The sequence below is a fragment of the Leptopilina boulardi genome, unplaced genomic scaffold (genome assembly GCF_019393585.1).
Source record: "Leptopilina boulardi isolate dan_hultmark-lab unplaced genomic scaffold, ZJU_Lbou_2.1 LbouV2_162, whole genome shotgun sequence".
Classification (NCBI taxonomy): Eukaryota; Metazoa; Arthropoda; class Insecta; order Hymenoptera; family Figitidae; genus Leptopilina; species Leptopilina boulardi.
This window is the reverse complement of record NW_026137710.1, coordinates 548,253-569,719: the sequence shown is the minus strand read 5'-3', so window position 1 is coordinate 569,719 and position 21,467 is coordinate 548,253. Positions and strand designations below refer to the sequence as shown.

The 21,467-nt window shown below is 27.9% G+C and overlaps 2 protein-coding genes across 19 annotated transcripts in view; one reads left to right on the top strand and one right to left on the bottom strand.

The window, feature by feature from the left end:
* LOC127276984 (neuroligin-2) overlaps positions 1-21,467 on the bottom strand; it is an 856,047-nt gene that overhangs the window by 338,109 nt on the left and 496,471 nt on the right. The gene's annotated exons all lie outside the window — the stretch shown is intronic.
* LOC127276987 (uncharacterized) lies at positions 8,594-13,420 on the top strand. 2 transcript variants are annotated; one of them, XR_007842295.1, is made up of 3 exons: positions 8,594-8,706; positions 9,015-9,183; positions 12,788-12,899. XR_007842295.1 is itself a non-coding variant. In XM_051297763.1 (3 exons), exons 1-3 carry the CDS (start codon positions 11,568-11,570, stop codon positions 12,946-12,948), a joined length of 393 nt encoding a protein of 130 aa, XP_051153720.1. In that variant the 5' UTR covers positions 10,564-11,567; the 3' UTR covers positions 12,949-13,420. The 2 variants fall into 2 exon arrangements, 1 of the variants encoding a protein (XP_051153720.1); XM_051297763.1 differs by lacking the exons at positions 8,594-8,706; positions 9,015-9,183 and adding exons at positions 10,564-11,607; positions 12,076-12,267 and having other exon boundaries at positions 12,788-13,420.

The window sequence follows — 21,467 nt, the reverse complement described above, 5'->3', positions numbered from 1 at the left end:
CAAACTTTTTTCAGTCTCAAGAAATTTTATAAAAATATCTATTCCTATTTTTAAGAATAAACAATTTCTCAAATAGTATGTAAAAAAACTTTTTGAGTTAAATTATTAGACATTATAAATAAATATAAATTATAAACAAACATTAATGGAAACCAAGATTATTTCTATTAATTTACTTGAGATTCTTTATTTTCTGAAAAAATGGGTACCGCAACTTCTATGTATAATAGGAATAGAAATTATTTATATTTATGAACAAAAAAAACATGTATTATGTCAATTATAAAATTTCAAATAACAAATAAGATATTAAAAATATTGCGCAAGTGCCCGCACTTACAATGGGACAGAGAATGAACATCATATTTACTTCTTGGTTTCTTTTTCTCCTTTTAAATAATTTACGTAATCAGAAAAAGTGGAAACAATGTCTCTTCGAACGGCCATAGTTTCCTTGTGGCGAGACGACGTATCCTGTCGCATTTCTTGTATCCATTCCGGCTGCTCAGTTTCTTTTTGTTTATTATTTTTCATTTTTCTCTTCATTGTCCAATTCTTCAGAAATTTTCTTCTTATATCCAGCTATACTGGAAGCCGTGGCTACTGAATTAATTTCAGGTTTTTTGAATAAAATTGTATGCATGTCTTTGAAAAGAGTCCACTTAGGCGGACTTGCACCAGAAGTATTTTTCTTGTTCACGTTATTTCCGTACATGCGAAGGAGAGATTTCCACTTGGCCTTACATTCGCTCCAAGTTTTATTTATATTGTTTGTCGCTAAATATCCACTAATTTTTTTCCAAAAATCGGGACTTAAATTGTCCTTCGTTGAACCTGATATATCCGCATATCCCTTTATTAACTTTTCAGTCTCATCAAGTGTCCAATCTCCAGATGTTTAAAAACCAGGCTTAACTAAAAATCAATTTTATTTTTATATATTTTATCATCTTTTTTGGAACTGTAAGAATCATTAGGTTTATTATTTTTCAAAAGGAGGGACGGGGAAGCGTAAATTATTTAAATATTGAAGTATACCCTATTGAAAATCCCCACATGGGAAACCACATGGGAAACCACATGGGATCCTATGTCAAAAACTATGTAAAACCCCATTCCCCATATGGGAAACCACATGGGATCCCATATAAAAACTCATGGGAAATTGGGACATGAATTGGCATAGGAAAATATCAAAACGAGGTTCCTCCATGTCATTTCCTATGTCAAATCCCATGTCAAATATCATGTTAAATACCATGTTAAATACTAATTGAGATCCTTTATCACTTTTTTGAAAAATTTTCCCATGTCAAACCCCATGTCATTTCCCAAGTAAAAACCTTTATCATTTTTTTGATAAATTTTCCAATGTCATTTCCCATGTGAAATCTTTTATCATTTTTTTGAAAAATTTTCCCATGTCAAATCCTCTTTCGCCTTATCGAAAATACCCACATAGGAAAGCATATGGGAATCCACATGGGACACCATATTGGAATCCACATGGGAAATGGAATACGATTTCATGTGCATTCTTCCAAATGATAAAACAAATAGATTTAAGCATAGGAAATCATATAAGATTTCATATAGATTCTGAAATTTCAACCTAAGATTTCACATGGATTTACATATAGGAAACGATATAGGATTTTATTCGGGAATTTTTTAGTTGGCTGCTTTATGCAGGCGGCAGTTTACAAAAAAAATTAATTATTTGATTAAATATCAAATAATAATACTTCAACTCATCTGAAAATAAAAAAAAGTTTACTTTACTTCTGCCTTAGACTCTCAGCTTTTATAGTATTCCAGACTGATCTCAACTGTGAGAGAAAATATTTTCACCATCTGGTGGTGAAACAATGAAACTATAATGACGATCAACATCTATATTGAAATTTCCTATGTCATTTCCCATGTCATTTCCCATGTGAAATCTTATCATTTTTTCGAAAAATTTTCCCATGTCATTTCCCATGTGAATTCCTTTATCATTTTTTTCAAAAAATTTTCCCATGTCATTTCCCATGTGAAATCTTTTATTATTTTTTGGAAAAATTTTCCCATATCAATTCCCACGTCAAACCTCATGTCATTTGCCATGTGAAATCCTTTATCGTATTCCATTTCCTCTGTGGATTCCCATATGCTTTCCCATGTGGGTATTTTCGATAGGACGAAAGAGGATTTGTCATTGGAAAATTTGTCAAAAAAATGATGAAGGATTTCACATGGGAAATGACATGGGAAAATTTTTCGAAAAAATGATAAGATTTCACATGGGAAATGACATGGGAAAATTTTTCGAATAAATGAAAGAGGATTTCACATGGGAAATGACATGGGAAATGACATAGGAAATTTCAATATAGATGTTGATCGTCATTATAGTTTCATTGTTTCACCACCAGATGGTGAAAATATTTTCTCTCACAGTTGAGATCAGTCTGGAATACTATAAAAGCTGAGAGTCTAAGGCAGAAGTAAAGTAAACTTTTTTTTATTTTCAGATGAGTTGAAGTATTATTATTTGATATTTAATCAAATAATTAATTTTTTTTGTAAACTGCCGCCTGCATAAAGCAGCCAACTAAAAAATTCCCGAATAAAATCCTATATCGTTTCCTATATGTAAATCCATGTGAAATCTTAGGTTGAAATTTCAGAATCTATATGAAATCTTATATGATTTCCTATGCTTAAATCTATTTGTTTTATCATTTGGAAGAATGCACATGAAATCGTATTCCATTTCCCATGTGGATTCCAATATGGTGTCCCATGTGGATTCCCATATGCTTTCCTATGTGGGTATTTTCGATAAGGCGAAAGAGGATTTGACATGGGAAAATTTTTCAAAAAAATGATAAAAGATTTCACACGGGAAATGACATTGGAAAATTTATCAAAAAAATGATAAAGGTTTTTACTTGGGAAATGACATGGGGTTTGACATGGGAAATTTTTTCAAAAAAGTGATAAAGGATCTCAATTAGTATTTAACATGGTATTTAACATGATATTTGACATGGGATTTGACATAGGAAATGACATGAAGGAACCTCGTTTTGATATTTTCCTATGCCAATTCCTGTCCCAATTTCCCATGAGTTTTTATATGGGATCCCATGTGGTTTCCCATATGGGGAATGGGGTTTTACATAGTTTTTGACATAGGATCCCATGTGGTTTCCCATGTGGGGATTTTCAATAGGGTAGTTCTCATTTGCATTCTAGTCGTGCCGGATTCAAATAGAAAAGATGTAGTAAAACAGAGAACCTTTTTATTTTTTAAAAACAAGATTTCACTGCCTATGCAAAAGGGTTCCAAATGAAAGTTGTTTCTTTTATCAAAAAATGTAAACTTATTTCTCTTAAAATTTTCTTTCATCTTGCGTTAATTTCCAGCAAATTTTGAAAAATTCGTCAATAATATAATACTACATTTCATAATTTTTCTCTTTTGACCTAATTTGATGCTTTTTAATCTTTCACTTTTTTACAATTATCTACAAAAAAATAACATTCTTGCCAATTGAACTATGTAATAAACAATGAAAATGGTGAGACAATAAGTTTTCGAGAAAATGTAAGGTATAATAAATTTCTTTTAAATTTTCTCACAAATCTACTGTACTAGTATGTATTATTTCATTATTTATATCGTGTTTTATTATTTGGTATTGTTTCTACTTTCTTATCACTATTTCTTTCATAACTTTTTTTGTAACAACTATTAGTGTTCCGAGAAAGATAATGCAAAATAAGAAAAATCACTCAACTTAGTCAAAACTAAAATCTTTAACACAACTAATTTTTAAAATATAGCATGGATAAGTACTTCAATAATAATTGTAAAAATAAAAATTCGTAACTGCATAATTATTATTAATAAACAAGATATTTTAAATACCAGTTGTGGGTGTCGGCTTTGCTTTGCCATCCGCATATTGGTGATCATCAATTTTGGCGCTTGACGGACCTGCTTCTGAATAATAGTAATAACATTATCAGTAATAATAATAATAATAATAATAATAATAATAATAATAATAATAATAATAATAATAATAATAATAATAATAATAATAATAGTTCATTATTCAGTAAATAAAAGTTAATAAATATATAAAGAATACAATAATTAAAAATAAACAATTAAAGACAAATAAGCAGCAGTACAACTAATCAGCACAAAAATAATTTAAGACTTCACTTATAATTAAATGTAGTTGATATTAATTCATATTGAAATTTTAGTTACTTTCAACAGCCTTCTAATTAAAAAAATTAAATTCTCACCAGCATGAAAAATTTCGTTGTCCAACATACACTACCGTCCGAAATTGTGCGAACTCTGCTTTTTCAACAACTATAAAACTGTTCAAATCTTCAAAAATATTAAAACTAAAATTTTTTTCTCTTTATTTTATTAAAGTTAATAAAATTCTGAAAGAAATGACACCTTGACAAAGAGAATATGTTAATTTTTCAATTAGATATCTAAGAAAAACCCAATTTTCAATGTTTTTACTATTTTTTTTATTTCTCTGGCAAAAATTAATATTTTTAAACGTTCTTAGGCTCATTGAAATCGTATTTTGTTATGCAATTCAAATTATATAAAACAATTCATGTACACATTCTCCCCTAGCGTATGCAAACCGTGAAAGTTGGCTCATAAAATGTCAAAAAATTGTGATTAATATTTATATGACAAAAAATGATCAGTAAAATGTATAAATCTTAAATTTACTTACATAAATCAGAGAAGTTTAGAATGATATATTTACTTGATTTTTAAACATTATATTTTATTGTAGAATTAAATTTAAATTTTTTGACATTTTATGAGCCAACTTTCACGGTTTGCATACGCTAGGGGAGAATGTGTACATGAATTGTTTTATATAATTTGAATTGCATAACAAAATACGATTTCAATGAGCCTAAGAACGTTTAAAAATATTAATTTTTGCCAGAGAAATAAAAAAAATAGTAAAAACATTGAAAATTGGGTTTTTCTTAGATATCTAATTGAAAAATTAACATATTCTCTTTGTCAAGGTGTCATTTCTTTCAGAATTTTATTAACTTTAATAAAATAAAGAGAAAAAAATTTTAGTTTTAATATTTTTGAAGATTTTAACAGTTTTATAGTTGTTGAAAAAGCAGAGTTCGCACAATTTCGGACGGTAGTGTAAAAGTTTTTCTGGCGATTGACGGACCTGGTTCTGAATAATAATAACGATAATTTAATATTATAATAACCGCCGCCTGACACTTTTCTCGATTGTTGCATTAGAACATTTAAATCCTCTTCCGATAAATATTGTAAAGTTTCAAAGCCAACCAAAAATGAAATAAAAACATATATTTATATAAATAATAATTATGAATCGAAATAAAAAAAATCACTATTAAATAGATTATCTGACTGAGAAAAAAAAGCTTTATTAAAAAAAGATCTTTATTAAAATGAATTGACGGTTTTTTCAGACGTCAGTAAAGTGAATTACTTCGCCACTTACTTCACTCGTTGAATAAGAGAATAATTATTTCGACAGTAAATAAAAATAAATAAAACTAAATAAAATGGCATACATAAAGGGAATCTGATATACTATAATGAATGAAAAGAAAATCTTCTTTTTTTTACAATTTTACATATTTCCTAAAATAAACTTGGATCAGAATTTCTAAAAAAATTTGAGATCTACATTGTTTATAATCATCCAAAGAATTAATCATTTTTCTATAGTATAATTTTTAAAAAAATTTTGTCTGCAAAAGAATTTTTTTTTGTTTTGTTTGTATTAGAAAAAAAAACGCGAAACAAAAAAATAATTATTTTGCAATTGAAAAAACGGGAATTTTTTCGAATCATTTATGATAATGGTATGGACTTAACCTAGTAATATTTATTTATTCGAATTTTAATTGGACCGATTTTTCATATTGCAGAATATTTTTATTTTGACATAAAAATAATTTAAAAAATATATATTAATTTTAATTGGCCTGAAATTAAAATTTTAATCTACTTATAATTTAACAAAATTTTTGTTTCATCTGGCAGATTTCTTAAGTGGTCGAAATTTAATATGGCCGAAGTTGAAAATGTTTGTAAATCGATTCGCCTCGAAATTGGGATCTACGCTTGATTATTTCAAACTTTGATTAAATTAAAATTCAACAATTGAAGTATAATTCTGACAAATTAAAATTCCATCAATATAAGAATTTCTATCATAATATGTATTAAATTTTCATCACGTAAAAATTTTACAATAGAAAAAAACAGTATAATGGAAATTCTGCTTAACAAATTATTCGAAAACAGAAAAATTTGCAAAACAAAGATTTATTCTTATTATTGATTGATCGCAAAATGAAAATTCGATCCTAATGAAATTGTGTCAAATTCAATTTTGACCAAGTAAAAATTATACAATACATAGAACATTGGGTAAATAGAATGACGTAAAAAAATAGTTGAAGAAATAAAAACTCTTAAGCTAAAAGTATAATTTATAGAACAATATATCAAATCGTTATTACTTACCGTTTTTCTCTAACGAGTACAATATTTTTTTACATTCCTCGTCAACAACATACTGGCCGTCCTCTCCAACATAGCTGCAAATAATAATTTCCTCTTTGTTTCCACTCATTATTTATAAACAAAGCCAACACTTGCCGCACTAGGAAATTCTTATAAACGTGATATAAACGTTTGTGCAAGTCGAAGCCGGCAAATACAACAAAAACTTTAAATTAATTTCCGATGGAACAATCGGTCATTGGGTAGAATGACGAGTTAAAATTAAAGCCCAATTCACATGCATGCAATTTCACCGTTTTGGCAAAACGCGTTTGAGCACCCCTTTTAACTCTAGAATTACTCCAGAGTTAGTCCCGAAAACACCCAAAGTTAACACAATTAATAAGTTACCAATTTAAAGTTGACGTAATTCCGTATCCAACAATCCGTATTTTGGGGGGTTTTCGTTTAATAGAATTTTAATTAAAAAATGCTATGACAATCATATGTTTATTAAAAATCTATTCAACAAAAATACTTCAAATGCGGCTGATTGTATGCGAAATTACGTTAGCTTTCAAATGGTAACTTTAGTTGGATGGAACATTTAAGGGGTCTACCCACTTTAGACGCGCTAAAATGAAGGCTGTTTTCAAGAATTTTTCTAATTGGTTTATATTATAAATATTGACATATAAGTTGTTAGACTAAAGAAATACACTTCCGAAATACATGAAAAAATTTTTGTTATTTGTTTTTTTAAAATTTTATATGCATGCAAATGGTAGTTGAAAAAAAATCCCCCAAAAAAGATGTGTCCACGCTGTTGATGAAATCTCTGACATGGATTGTCCGAAACCAAAAAATCAAAAAGTTTTGGATTCAGTGTGGTAATAGCTATTGCGCATATCAAGGGATTTTTTATTTTTGCAAAATTGACAAAATGGCGGACATTTTTCGAAAAAACTAACACACGGTTTTCTTTAATTTTTCGAAAAATGTCCGCCATTTTGTCAATTTTGCAAAAATAAAAAATCCCTTGATATGCGCAATAGCTATTACCACACTGAATCCAAAACTTTTTGATTTTTTGGTTTCGGACAATCCATGTCAGAGATTTCATCAACAGCGTGGACCCATCTTTTTTGGGGGATTTTTTTTCAACTACCATTTGCATGCATATAAAATTTTAAAAAAACAAATAACAAAAATTTTTTCATGTATTTCGGAAGTGTATTTCTTTAGTCTAACAACTTATATGTCAATATTTATAATATAAACCAATTAGAAAAATTCTTGAAAACAGCCTTCATTTTAGCGCGTCTAAAGTGGGTAGACCCCTTAAGTTTTTATTAACATTAATTAATTAATAACCCGAAAAAATCAAATTCTCATTTTTTTGTACTTAAAGTACACATTCTAAGCTTTAAAAATACAAAATAAAATTTTTTTAAAAATGCTGATTTTAAAAAAATAGAGTCAAATTTTGAGATTAAAAAAAAAATTTATTCGAAAGATGAGGAAAATATATTTCAAAAATGTAAAAGTAAAAAATTTTGTATATTATATTTTTATTACATTCTTTATAAATCATAATTTTTCTTTATATTTATACATAAAACATTAAGAGAATATATGAAAAATGAAATAGAAATATGTTCCATTTAATTATTATTATGAATATAATATACAAAATGTTTAAGAAAATTTTTATACTTTACATTTATAATTCAATTCTTTTAGAATATTATCATATACGTACGATAAAGTAACATAGTATACAGGGTGATGAAAATATACCGGAAACCCTTACAAATTTTTGTTTTTCAATTTGACTTTTTCTACATGTAAAAACGAAAAAAATTAATTTGGAAAAAATTTTTTGTATGACTCCGGTACATTTTGATCTCTCTATATACGGTAGTAAAGTAATGAACATTTGAGAATCTACACTATAACATTGATTGAGGTCATTGGCATTGACATAAACAAGACACACGATGTGAAAATTTCCTAAATTCATTTTATTCACCTTTCGACTTCAGTAGGAAGCGGATCAAAGTGCTTCCTAAAATATCGGACGATGTGGAAAATAATAAGTTTGAATTTTATTCAACAAGACTGTTGAATAATATTAAATTACAAGACTCGACATTGTGAGTAATTTAACATTCTTTATCCTTTAATTGTATTGTATCTTTATTTCTTTTACAAATATAAGAGTGCAAACTTCTTTCACGATAATGTTTCATTTTTAATACAATTACATTTACAATATGCATGCTTTATAATATTTTTCATACATATTTCTTAAATTTTCGTCTTTTTAAATAATTCTGAAATTAATTCATAAAAAGAAATTTTAGATTTTTAACAATTTTATTATGATTAATAATTCCTGTTTAAAAATGGTATCATTGTCTTGGCATAATATATAATTTATAACAAGTATTTTATTTTTCAGCGAATTAATTGTATACGTTGAAGAATTAAGCGCTCTTGTAGTAGTAGGCAAGGACGGAAATTTTTTACTACAAATATGCATTCTCAACAATAATGATGGGGAAAGAATTGTATTAAAAATTTGGAATCAGCAAATTGAGCGTCTCAAAGAATATTTCTCTCCAAATTATGTAAGTATTTGCTTCCGTATTTAATGCATATTTTATATTTATTAACTAATAATATCATGTGTCATTTTCTTTAGAGTTATATGGATTTCATTTGTAATATTGACTTTAGCAATTTGAAAGTAACCAGCTTTAAGAAACTAATAATTTTTGTAAAATCAAAAGAAAATTGAATATACACATTTTTCATTGAATTAAAATATTTATAATATCAGTAAAAAAGATTTCCATTTTATTTTATAAATTGATTATTTACCTAGTCACAATTTCTCAATTAAAATGACGTTAATTTCATGTCACTTTTTATTATTATGGTAAATAATCTAAATTTTTTGATGTTAACAATATTTGAGAGATAAAATTTTGAAATAAATACTATTTGTGTTTATATTACATAATGATGTGAATATTATCTACTAATTTATTATGTTCTATACAGTATATATACAACATTTAACCTCTTCTCCGTTATTGACCTCTATAGAGGCATAAAAATGTCGTGCCACCAGTGTGTATGACCGCTATAGTAGCATCTAAAAAAAATAAGTAGACACAATACGATAAATTATCGATCGTTTACTTTATTATTTTAATAATCGTTTACTTCATTATTTTAACAATACGATAAACTTGTCACTGGGTTTTTTTTACTATCAAGTTTTTTTAAAAAATTTTTTCCCACATACGGGGCACTGAAGCTTTATTTTTGCTACACTGCGAAGGAGTTAAGAATCACATCAAAATGACGTTAAACTGACGAAAATATGTATCTTTCAAAGAATATTCGATTACAAACTAAATATATTTGTTTACCTATAGTTATACTATAAACTTAACTCGTCTAAATATAGGTTTTTTTAAATTAAAAATTTCTACAAACTTACAAAAATTAAGTTTTCTCTCAATTCAGATTAATATAATTTTCTTAGTTAATAGTAAAGTAAATTTTAAGTGAAACTTAAAATAATTAATGAACATTACATTAAAGTTGATTTAAAACCAAATTAACATATCATTTTCACATAAAATAATGTTTTTTGTATTTTAAAATGAAACAAATACTACGCTTGGATGCTGTGGCTTCCAAAGATATAAAGAATACAAAATATCACAAAGGAAACCTTAACTTTCAGCTTGTAACGAATTTACCGTTCATACACTTTAAATAAAAACCAAAATATAAACTCAATAGTATAAAATAAGAGAATTGAAATATTCATACAAAATTTTAGCAAAAAAAGAGAAAAGTACATAAATTGGAGAAATAAAATACAATTTATGAGGTCATAAAAAAATAACATATATATATATTATCTTAGTCACAAAAAAAAAGGATTCTATAAAATAACGAAATCCCGAGACGCGTCTTTCATCATTTCAACGGAATTACGAATTCGATCCGGTGACAAATTATACAATAATCGAAAACAAGAAATAAATCAGACTTAATTGAAGACAGAAAAATGTAAAACATAAGCTGAAAATTATCCAAAGGGGCAATGAATAAGGATAATTCGGATTAATGTCAAATATAATGAATAATGCGTATCAATTAAAATATATATATATATATATAATCAAACATAAATGATGGGGAATTTCATAGATAAAATTAGGGACAAAAAAAAAGAAAACACAAAAAAACTTATCGAGTCGGTGTATGATCGTAGGATCGGTAGTGTCGAGGTAGACCGGCTTCGGAGGTGGTGAGGGCTGCGCCGATGGAGCTTCGTCATAAATATCGTTCAAATTTCTCTTCTCATCATTCGCGCCAATAATCCCTCAATTGCTTATCGGTACTAAGAATTTCAGTGATTCAAATAATGAAATAAGTCTTTAATTTCCATGCCTCTTTATTTCCGTCGGAATTAAAACCGCCTCGCACGCCGTCCTCAGAAATACGCAGCCACAATTATTAAATAAATCGCCACTCTATCGTGAAAAATAAAATAAACAAAGGGAATATGAATAAAAAAAGGGAAACTACATTATCATTTTTGCCACAAAACATAATAAAAAATTAAATAAAATTTTAAACAAAATACCTATGGGCTGTCGGCGACTCTCACAGAAATGGCGAAATACGTTTACTACATCGAAAGATTTTACAGTTTGAGGACGATTTTCGTGCGCGGGACAGTTTAATTATCTATTCAGAATGAGCCCACTCCTCGGCACAACCCCACCCTATCCACACCATCGATACCCTCATCGATCACTAACGATTATTTCCGAAAATTTTCACCAATCTTTAAATTTTATTAACTGATTTAAAATTATATATATACCGTAATCCCTTCAAGCTTGCTGCTCAATCAAATACAGAAAATAATGTATTAGGAATTTTTGAACCAATACCAAATACAAAAGATGCAGAATTTGGTAGTATGGAAAATTTAGGGTCAACAGATCCATCGAAATTAATTAGTAAGTATTTCCATATTATATATTTATTGAAATCATATTAACATATTTCTCTTAGAAAATATAGGCATTCAAATAAATTAAATTTGATTGTTCTCTAAAAAAGTAAAATTTCTTACTACAAAGATATTTTAATGTTTTTATTTTATTTTAATTATAAACACTAATAATTAATATTTAAAATTACTTGCAATCAAAATCAAAAACTTTTACTTACATCTCACTAAAGACCTTTTTAATTATATATTTCTTTCATTAATAAGTTACATTTTCCTTTACAAAAAGAATAATATAGATAAATTTTTCATTTTATAAAGAGCAATCAAATTTTTTTCCTGAATATTTGCATTTAACAAGATAAATATACCTTAAGTATATATGTAATGTTTTATTAATTATAAGGTTTTTCATATAAATAATTTCTTTCACAAAATTGCATTCATTTTTAAAAAAATTTTTATTTTCCATTAGAAACTTCTGCGTATGTGAAGAGCGCATTTAAAGTAATAAAAGACAAAAAAGGAAGTAAACTATTCGCTTGTGGATCCCTTATTGATGAAGTGTATCAACTAGAGATTCATATAATTCACTTCAAAGAAGAAGACCTGAATAAATTAAAAAAAGACATAAAATTGGAAATGTTCGGATTTATTAATTTCAGCAGTAAGTTCTTAAAAATATATTTCATCATTTTATTTTCTTCCTTATAATATATATGTAATATTGCACTCAAAAAATTTTCGATTTTTTTTAACTGTCAAAAAGTAGTTAAAAGATGTAGTAGATACAATAGGCGATTTTCACTTTGAAATTAATTCAAGGACACATTATTAACTGTTTTTGATTTATATTACTTTATTAATTTGTGGCTTAAATATGTTAATTATTTATCTTTTTCTCGTTAAATTTTATTTCTTAACATTTATAATATTTAAAAAGTTAAAAAAGTAGATTAAGAGTCAATAATAAACAACATTTCAATCGACTCTGTACACGAAAAATCAGTTCGACGACTAGTTAATACTAATATTGCCTGAACCGCATTAGTCAATTCTACTTTAGACTAGTCAATATTAGTATTGACGAAAGGGCATTGTTAAAACTAGTTTTGACTAGGCAATACTAATATTGACTAATTTTGGATTTTGACGGTAACATATATATTATTTTTGAAATTTTGTAGGTCCTACTCATTTCATTGTTAAAAGGTTTGAAGACATCATTAGAATAGAAGGTGAAATAAAGCAAAATGATTTTTTCAAAAAAGGATTCCAACGGATAAAAAGAAAAATATTTAATGATGGAAGAGCAGAACATACTGTTAAGAAGATGAAATTTTCTTAAATTCTATTTCTTATTTATTCGCACACTATCTAGGAATGATTACTGTGACAAATCTATGGAAAATTATTTATTTCTTTTATTTATTTATTTCATTTAAAACAGTATTTAAAAATACTGAAAATATAAATGATCAGAAAGTTTTTTTATCTATGACATTAAGATTCTTATTTATTTTTTTTTGTACTTCAAAGGACAATTTTTTTTCTTTAAAAATTATTATGATAATTTAAGTTTATTGTTAAAAGTATGAAACATTAGAATAAAATTGTACTTTTTTTGAAAGTCATAAGTAAAAATAGATGCACCGTTCTAATAAGTTTGTAAATAACTTGAAATTTATTATGATTTCAATCTATTGCTTAAAGCGTAAAACATTTAATGAACATTGCACATTTTTCACATTCATATTTGAAAATGGTCATACCATTATTATTAAGTTATTAAATATTATTATTTATTTAGTTTATTAACAACTTGCAAATTTATGTATAGTAATTATTAATAAAAAAAATATTTCATTCAATTACTATACAGAATATGAAAAACTTTTTTATACCTACAACAATTAAAGAATACTGTATTTCAAATAATAAGGTGGCTTCCATATATGACGTGACACTAAAAAAGATGGAGGCGAAGGGTCAAGCAATTTGTGACCACAGACTGAAAAAATGGCCCTAAGGTATTTAATAAATGTAATAAGAGGGTGGGGCACGGGGCAAAAATTATTTTTAAAAAACCCATGACATCATTTATAAAAACCGTCTTCTTTAACAAAAATAGTAATAAATATTACATTTATTAAAATGAGTACAAAGAATTTTATTGTAGTCTTTACCTATTTAACAATTAATAATTATTAGGGATTTTATAATTTTAATTAAACATAAATGATTAATGAATTATCATTTTTTAAAACCATACATTTTCTAAAGCTGAAAATTAATACAAATGTATAAACGTACAACTACATATGAATTCTATACAATTTTCAGTTCTTAAGCTTTTATCATCCAATCAGAAAAAATCTAACGCAGTTATAGCACAGTATTTCCTAATACCACGGTATTAACACACTTCAGCACTGACTTTTCCTTTTAACAAAAGATGATTTCTTTTATATAAAAATTAGTAATCCCGTTAATAAAATCTCATACTCATGGAGATAACTCAGAGCCGTAACTACGGTGTCTTCGATGAAGCCTCAGCAGTTATTATTTATTTAATATATAGGTAGGGTCCCGTAAAACATTTGGTTTCCCTTTGACGCACAATGAACTTATCCGTGTAACATTTAACGAAAATACAATTTAAAGAAGCTTATAATTCTTTTGATATTCAAAAATCTCATACCAGGTTGGAGAAATCTTCTGATCACTAAAGTTAAGCAACGTTGAACGCGGTTAGTACTTCGTCGAGTTACCACTTAGGAGTTTATCAAGAATAAAATTTAAAAAGTCAATGTTAGGACATTGGACGAAATATTTTAAACTTCATCATTTCAATCGACAGAATAAAAAATATTAGAAGTCAGACTACAAAAATTTGTTAAATGTTTAAAATTTTCACAATTAGGTAAAAAGTTTACTAACTAACAAATGAAGAATTTGATTCGATACAATTATTTGATCTCAGCGTGTAAGTACTTTTAATTCATGATAATTACTTTCCATTTGTATCAAATACACACAACACTAGTGAATACTTAAGTACTTCTAATATTACGTAATTAACAATGAATATCATTATTATTAATATCATATTATATATAATATGGAATATTTTTATAGTTCACAAGAAAAATTACAACTACGTTAAAAATATAAATAAAGAATAACAGGTATACTTTTAAAAAAAATTATATAAAATATATATATATATAGAGAGAGAGGGGGGGGGAAGTTATAAATAAACATTTACAAATGCATAATAAAGCGTTAACACATTTTTCGTGTATATTATGTTGCAAGATGACAGATTACAAGATTGTCATTTCTATTTAATAAATCAGTTTTTACAATATTTTGTATTTCTATTATACCTTTTTCTATTATTATAAAACATTTTTATTATCAAAAAATTCTTTTAATTGAACAAATTACATTAATTAAATTATTAATTATACATTTTTACATTAAAATATTCATTTCATTGGCTTCTATTCATAGCACTATTTTAAGTATTTTAATTATTACATATAATACACTGAACAACATAGAATACATGTACAAAAACAAAGGTCGAAACTTTTCTATTGAAATGTGTTATATCACTTTCTCTCTTATGTATCACTACTCCTTTTCAAAAGAAAAATTTAGCTTTGTATCTTTTATTTCATATGAGCCTCTGGCCTCTGACACCTCAAAAATCAACTTTTTTTTTTATTAAAGCATTAAAGAACCTAAATAGGTTTATAAGCATGCATGAAGTTTATATCTTTAAGTTACAATTATCCAGAAATTTAACAATAAGCTTGCACACAGCAATATTTGGTTTTGCTAAAAACATTTCCATGCAAAAAGGCAAAAAAAATTTCATTTTAAACAGTTTCTCACATAAAACAGTACGGTGAGGTACATATAGTTGACACTGCCAAACAGCATGATTTGAGCTTTAATTATATTGACCACATTTACACAAACTACTATTAACAATATTTATTCGAGCCAAAGATTCAGCGAAATTATAATGGTTGGCTCTACAACGATTAATTGTGACTATCTGTCTTCTAGTTAAAGATTTATAACTAAACCATAGTTTCTTAGCACTAGAGTAATAATTTTGAAAATAATTTTTGCCCTTAAAAAGGCCCTGTTGCAATATAATATTTGAAGACTGAGAGGATGACTTTTTCTAAAAAACTCGTATAAGTCAGTATAAGGAATCTTTACCACATCCAAACAATCTTTTTCAGTAGCCGATTTAGCTTGAAAGTCAGCTTCCTCATTTCCTCGGACTCCGATATGTGAAGGAACCCAAAAAAATTTTATAATGCTATTATTAGAATTATTATTAATAAATTTGACATATATTTTTTTTTATTTCAAAGATGTACGGATTGGTTTTAATAGTAATAAAACTGGATTGTAAACTTTGCAGAGCACTGAAAGAGTCCGAAAAAATGAGAGAGCTATGACTTCGATTCTCCAAGGCAATGTCCATTGCATCGCTTAAAGCCATACACTCAGCCGTAAAAACAAGCCTCACATGGCATACTCTTTTTAACACATTTATTCAACTCTGGACAAACACAGGCAGAGCCGACATACGCATGCGATGAGACCTTACTCCCATCCGTATAAATAGATATCGCATTATTGTTTTGTATAAGATCTTTCAATCTGTTATTTGGGTTAGAAAAACTATTAAAATCATTACCGAGACTGGTGTTAACTGGAATTGTTTTTTTTAAAACTTCATAATCTGAACAATACATATTATAATTGGAGCGGACGTCGACTGTGTTTAAAGTATTTAGTTTAAAAATTATATTATGATACAATAAAATCTTACGTTTTTGAACTTTACGTTTACATAGGTTAAAATAAGTATTTATCGAGCTAAAAATAATAGAATTACTATTTGATAAAATTTTAGCCATATAGCAGTCACACAAGTAAACAGAGCGGTCTTTCAACAACATAAGTTTAGATTCAGTCAACATGACATTCAAAGGAGTACTTCTACGGTAGCCAAAAGCTATTCTAATTGCACTATTTTGTATTGATTCAATTTTCTTTCTTGCTTTTTTAGTCTTAGGAAAATACAAACATGAGCCATAATCGACAATAGATCGCACATAGCTCTTATATAACATTATAAGAGTTTCTGGACTTGAACCCTACCAAGTACCACAAAGATATTTTATAATATTCAAGGCTTTAGAACATTTCTTAATAACATCATCAATATGGGGCAAAAAAGACATTTTATAATCCAATACAATACCAAAAAAACGAACAATAGTACTTCATTTAATTATATGATCTTTGACTTTAATTTGAACATTACCAGGAAGAATTTTCATATTGTTAAAGTGAACAAACTGCGTCTTAGACAAAAAAAATTCAAGCCCAAGAGAAAAAAGATTTTTATCAATTTTATCTACAGCCTTTGTCAGCATGCTAACACCTCTCTTAACAGTTTTAGCTTTGACGTACATCGCTATATCGTCTGCAAACTGAGAAACTACAACATTTTTATGCAAGTCTTCAGCAATACTAGAGACATAAATCAAGTACAATAATAGACTGAGAACTCCACCCTGAGGAACCCCCTTAAAAACCTTTCTTATTGCAACCTGAGTATATGCCGTATATATATATATATATATATATATATATATATATATATATATATATCTTACATGTGAAACAAACTTGAAAAAATTAATCAATTATAATGAACATCCAATAGAAACTAGCTTAGACAATAGAATATCAATATTAACGTTATCAAAGGCACCTTGCACATCTAGAAATGCAGCCAAAACATGTTTTTTTCAATAAATGCTTCATCAATCTTTAAAATTAAATTTGTCAAGTTGTCTATACAAGATCTACCCTTTAGAAAACTGTTTTGTGATTTAGGAATAAAGTTCTGCACCTCAGCCCACCACTGCAATCTGTTTTTAATTAAAGTTTCAAACAGCTTTAATAAACAGGAAGTAAGGGTTATAGGTCGAAGACCAATATTATCAGGTTTTTTGACAAAATGAATAAAGCATTCCCTCCAGCTTAGAGGATACTCTTCAGTTTGATATAGTGTATTAAAAATATCTAAAAGAATTAACTTGTATTTTATTGGTAATTTTTTTAATATGTCGAAGTCAACGCCATCCAGACCAGGCGAAGATTTAATCTTCTTACTATCAAGAGAAGCATTAAATTCGAAAAAGTCAAAAGGAGTATCAAAAAAGGCACTGTCTTGAGCCGGAGGCTGCCAATGAGTATCTGTTTGAACCCAAGGAGGACCTATTTTATTTAAGGATTCTTTAACCGTATTTTCCGTTTGCAAGTTTTCAGTAGTGTGGAGAGGCGAAACTTTAATCCATTTTGTTCAGAATTATTCTTTAATTAATTATCTTTTCTTTCTAAAAATGATGGTAAACTTTAGCGCCTTAACTTTGAGCTCCCGAATTACACACGTGAAATTTAATATGATTAATCCTGACCTGCGCGATTGAATTTCTTTTTTTTTTGTGTTCCCCTCTTTTTTCCCTTTTTCCAACTTTAGAACAACTATCGTGTGTACGCGAGTGAGAACTTTACTCCCAAAAAGTAATCCAAAATCATCGACGTTTTTTTGCTTGTTAAAGGTTTTTAATGATAAAAGTGTAATTGTATTCTCAATCAAGAATATTGTTTTTTGGAAAATAAATAAATTAACATTGTTAAATCAAAAGTGGACTCAAAATTATTTTGACCATGTGCCCGACAATTAATTAATAATAAAATAACCCTTGTTGCAAAATTAAAATTAAATAGTCAACAAAAATAACAACACATTTATTTTTAAATATTTTACATTTATTCCAAAAATACGTAGAATCAGAACGAAAGTTAATACTCTCAGCAAATTTTATAAATCCCTCTCTTTTCTTTTTTTATAAGTTTTTTTTGCCAAAGCGCTTAGTTTTTTATATTCTATAAGGTCAACCATGTTTTGAGAAAATTCTTATTTTTTATAACTAGCCTTTCTAAGCCTCTTTATTTCGTTACAGTCTTCATCCCACCATGAAACTGGATTTTTTTTGTTGATAATTTTTTAAGAGAATGTTTTTTTTTCTTAGGTGTACATGTTTTAAGAGCATTTTTAATTTTAGTAACAAAAAAATCATATTTATTACTCGGTGACATAAATTCGTATTCTGAAAAAACAAATCATCATATGATTCCTCTAAAAGTCTCGAAAATTCATCCCAATTAGTACGCAAAGATTTGATCTTAAAAGACCTTTTCTCATAAGACACTCTTTCAGAATTTAACAAAATAAATATCGGAAAATGGTCAGTTCCCATGGGATCATCACTAACCCGAAAATGAATCTTGTCAGAAAGATTAACTGTAGAAATAAGTAAATCAAGGTTTGATTTAGTTTTATGCTACATATTAACATAAGTAGAAGAACTAGTATTATGTATGAAGAGGTCATTTTCTTCAACGCAGTTTGCCAATCTAATACCATTTACATGAGTATGCATGCAGTTCCAACTCCTATGATGCGCATTAAAATCGCCTAGAAAGATTGCATTATTACAATCTTTAACATTTTGGAAAATTGTGTTCCATTGAAGTTGTAAGAGAGTATAACCTGGGGTTCTATAACACTCAATAACCTTAACAGACAGTTTAACATTATGAACATATATTCCACATAATTCAACACTCTTATCTGGAGACTGGATGACAGTTATTTCTTTAAAGGCCAAAGTATTCCGAATTAACAACAGAAGACCACCACCCCTAGAGTAGGTCCTGTCCTTACGAAAAGTTATAAATCTAGGAAATTGAATATTTTTATCATTAGTTAACCACGATTCTACACAAATAAAAATTGTAAAATTCTGTAAGAAGAGATTGTATGTCGATCAAACGATGAACAACACTTCTCACATTCCAAAAAATAATTCTTAAAGAATTATTATTGTTTACACGAACTTCTTCTAGTTTAAAGGTTATGTTTTTTTAAGAGTAAAAAATCTGTATCGTCCAAAGCAGAAGAATCATCACTTGTAATGTCATTATTAAGATTTTTCAATGCTTTGATAATTTTAGTAATTCGATACTTTAATTTACGTTTCGAAATGACAAGCCTAACTGCAGAAATCATTTGAATAAGTGAAGGGATATCTTGTGTATATTAATAAGCTGACTTAATAATATCCGTGTTTTCATAAGATAACAACAAAAATTCTGTTAGTTGATCCATATTTAAAGGATAGCTATTAATATTGTTATTAAACAGTTATGATGAGGGACTAATAGCCGAAGAAATCTCCTCTAATGTTACTCCTGTTTTGGAGGTTTTTCTCACCTTTTTATCATTTTTCAAAGAATCAACCACTTTATCCCTATTCGAATCCTGTAGTGAAGGAGAAAGTTGTCTTTTATTTTTCATTTTGGGAGGGGGTTGGACAAAGACATGATCCTTAGTTGAACTCTGCTTCCTTTTTACACAAAAAACTGGTTAGATGAAAGGATGGATTTACTTCAAACTTGGTATCTAGGGGTTTTTTGGGTCGCTGATTACGAATCTAAAGTTAGATTTTCAAAATTTAAAATGTCGGCTCCAATATGGCGGACGAATTTTGTAAAAATTGATGGATTTACTTCAAACTTGGTATCTAGAGTTTTTTTGAGTCACTGATTAACAATCTATACAAATCCTTCACATTTTGAACCCCCTGCAGGGGATTCAAAATGTGACGACGAGTTGACTTTGTCCTCGTCAAAGTCGGAAAGCTCTCATACTTAGGCCTGGGGAGGTATGAGGGTTATCACCCCTAGGACGGCGGACTCACCTGCGATCGGGCCAGGATCCTTAACGTGCGGGTTTTCACATAAATCATGGTTTCTCAAAATCAAAACAATAATAAAACTCCAAAGGCTTTAAAACTTAATTTTGCAGTAACAACGTCGGAACACTTATGCGACAGCAATGCATATGCATTTTGTTACATATGTGGACAATTCGATGTCCCCAAAAATCGTAAATCAATAAATGAAAATATCAAACAGATCTACAAAGATTGTTTTGATCTTGAGATAGCCAATCAGGATAAAAATTGGGTTCCACACAAAATTTGCAGTTCCTGTTGCACAATGCTAACTCGTTGGAATCATACAAAAGAGGATAAACTAAAGTTTATAAAGGCAACTTTGTGGGAAAAACCATTAAATCAAAAAGATTGTTATTTTTGCAACACCAATGTGCAAGGATATAAATAACAAAAATAAAAAAAACATATTGTATGCCAACGTCTCAACTGTAAAAAAACCAGAAATTTCATGCAATCCACCTTCCTCTCCCAAAATCTTGCAAATTGACAGTTCAACTGAAGATGTTCTAGATTTTGAAAATAACGACATGAGAACCGATTATGAGGATGACTATTACCTTCCGTATGATGAACAGGAGATAAAGATTCCACAAACATTTAATCAAGAAGAACTTAGCAACCTCATTAGAGAATTAAAATTACCGAAGGATTGTGCAGAACACCTAGCATCAGTGTTAAAGAAGAAAAACTTGTTATCAAAAGGCACAACAGCTAGCTTTTATCGAGACAGAGAAAAAGAATTCTGACAATATTTTACAAAAGATGAAAATCCGTCGTTGGTATATTGTTCAGATGTTGTCGGACTCATGAATAAATTAAAACCAAATATATACAAAGATGAAAATTGGAGACTATTTATTGACTCTTCGAAAAGAAGTTTAAAAGTAGTACTACTACATAATACTAATATTTATGCTCATATTCCAATAGCGCATTCATCGGAAATGAAAGAAAACTA

Bases quoted from the DNA above. Each gene is read 5' to 3' on its own strand.
- LOC127276987 (XM_051297763.1), top strand. From the start codon at position 11,568: ATGGAAAATTTAGGGTCAACAGATCCATCGAAATTAATTA. The intron at 11,608-12,075 runs GTAAGTATTTCC...ATTTTCCATTAG, and splicing joins AGATCCATCGAAATTAATTA to AAACTTCTGCGTATGTGAAG. The intron at 12,268-12,787 runs GTAAGTTCTTAA...GAAATTTTGTAG, and splicing joins CGGATTTATTAATTTCAGCA to GTCCTACTCATTTCATTGTT.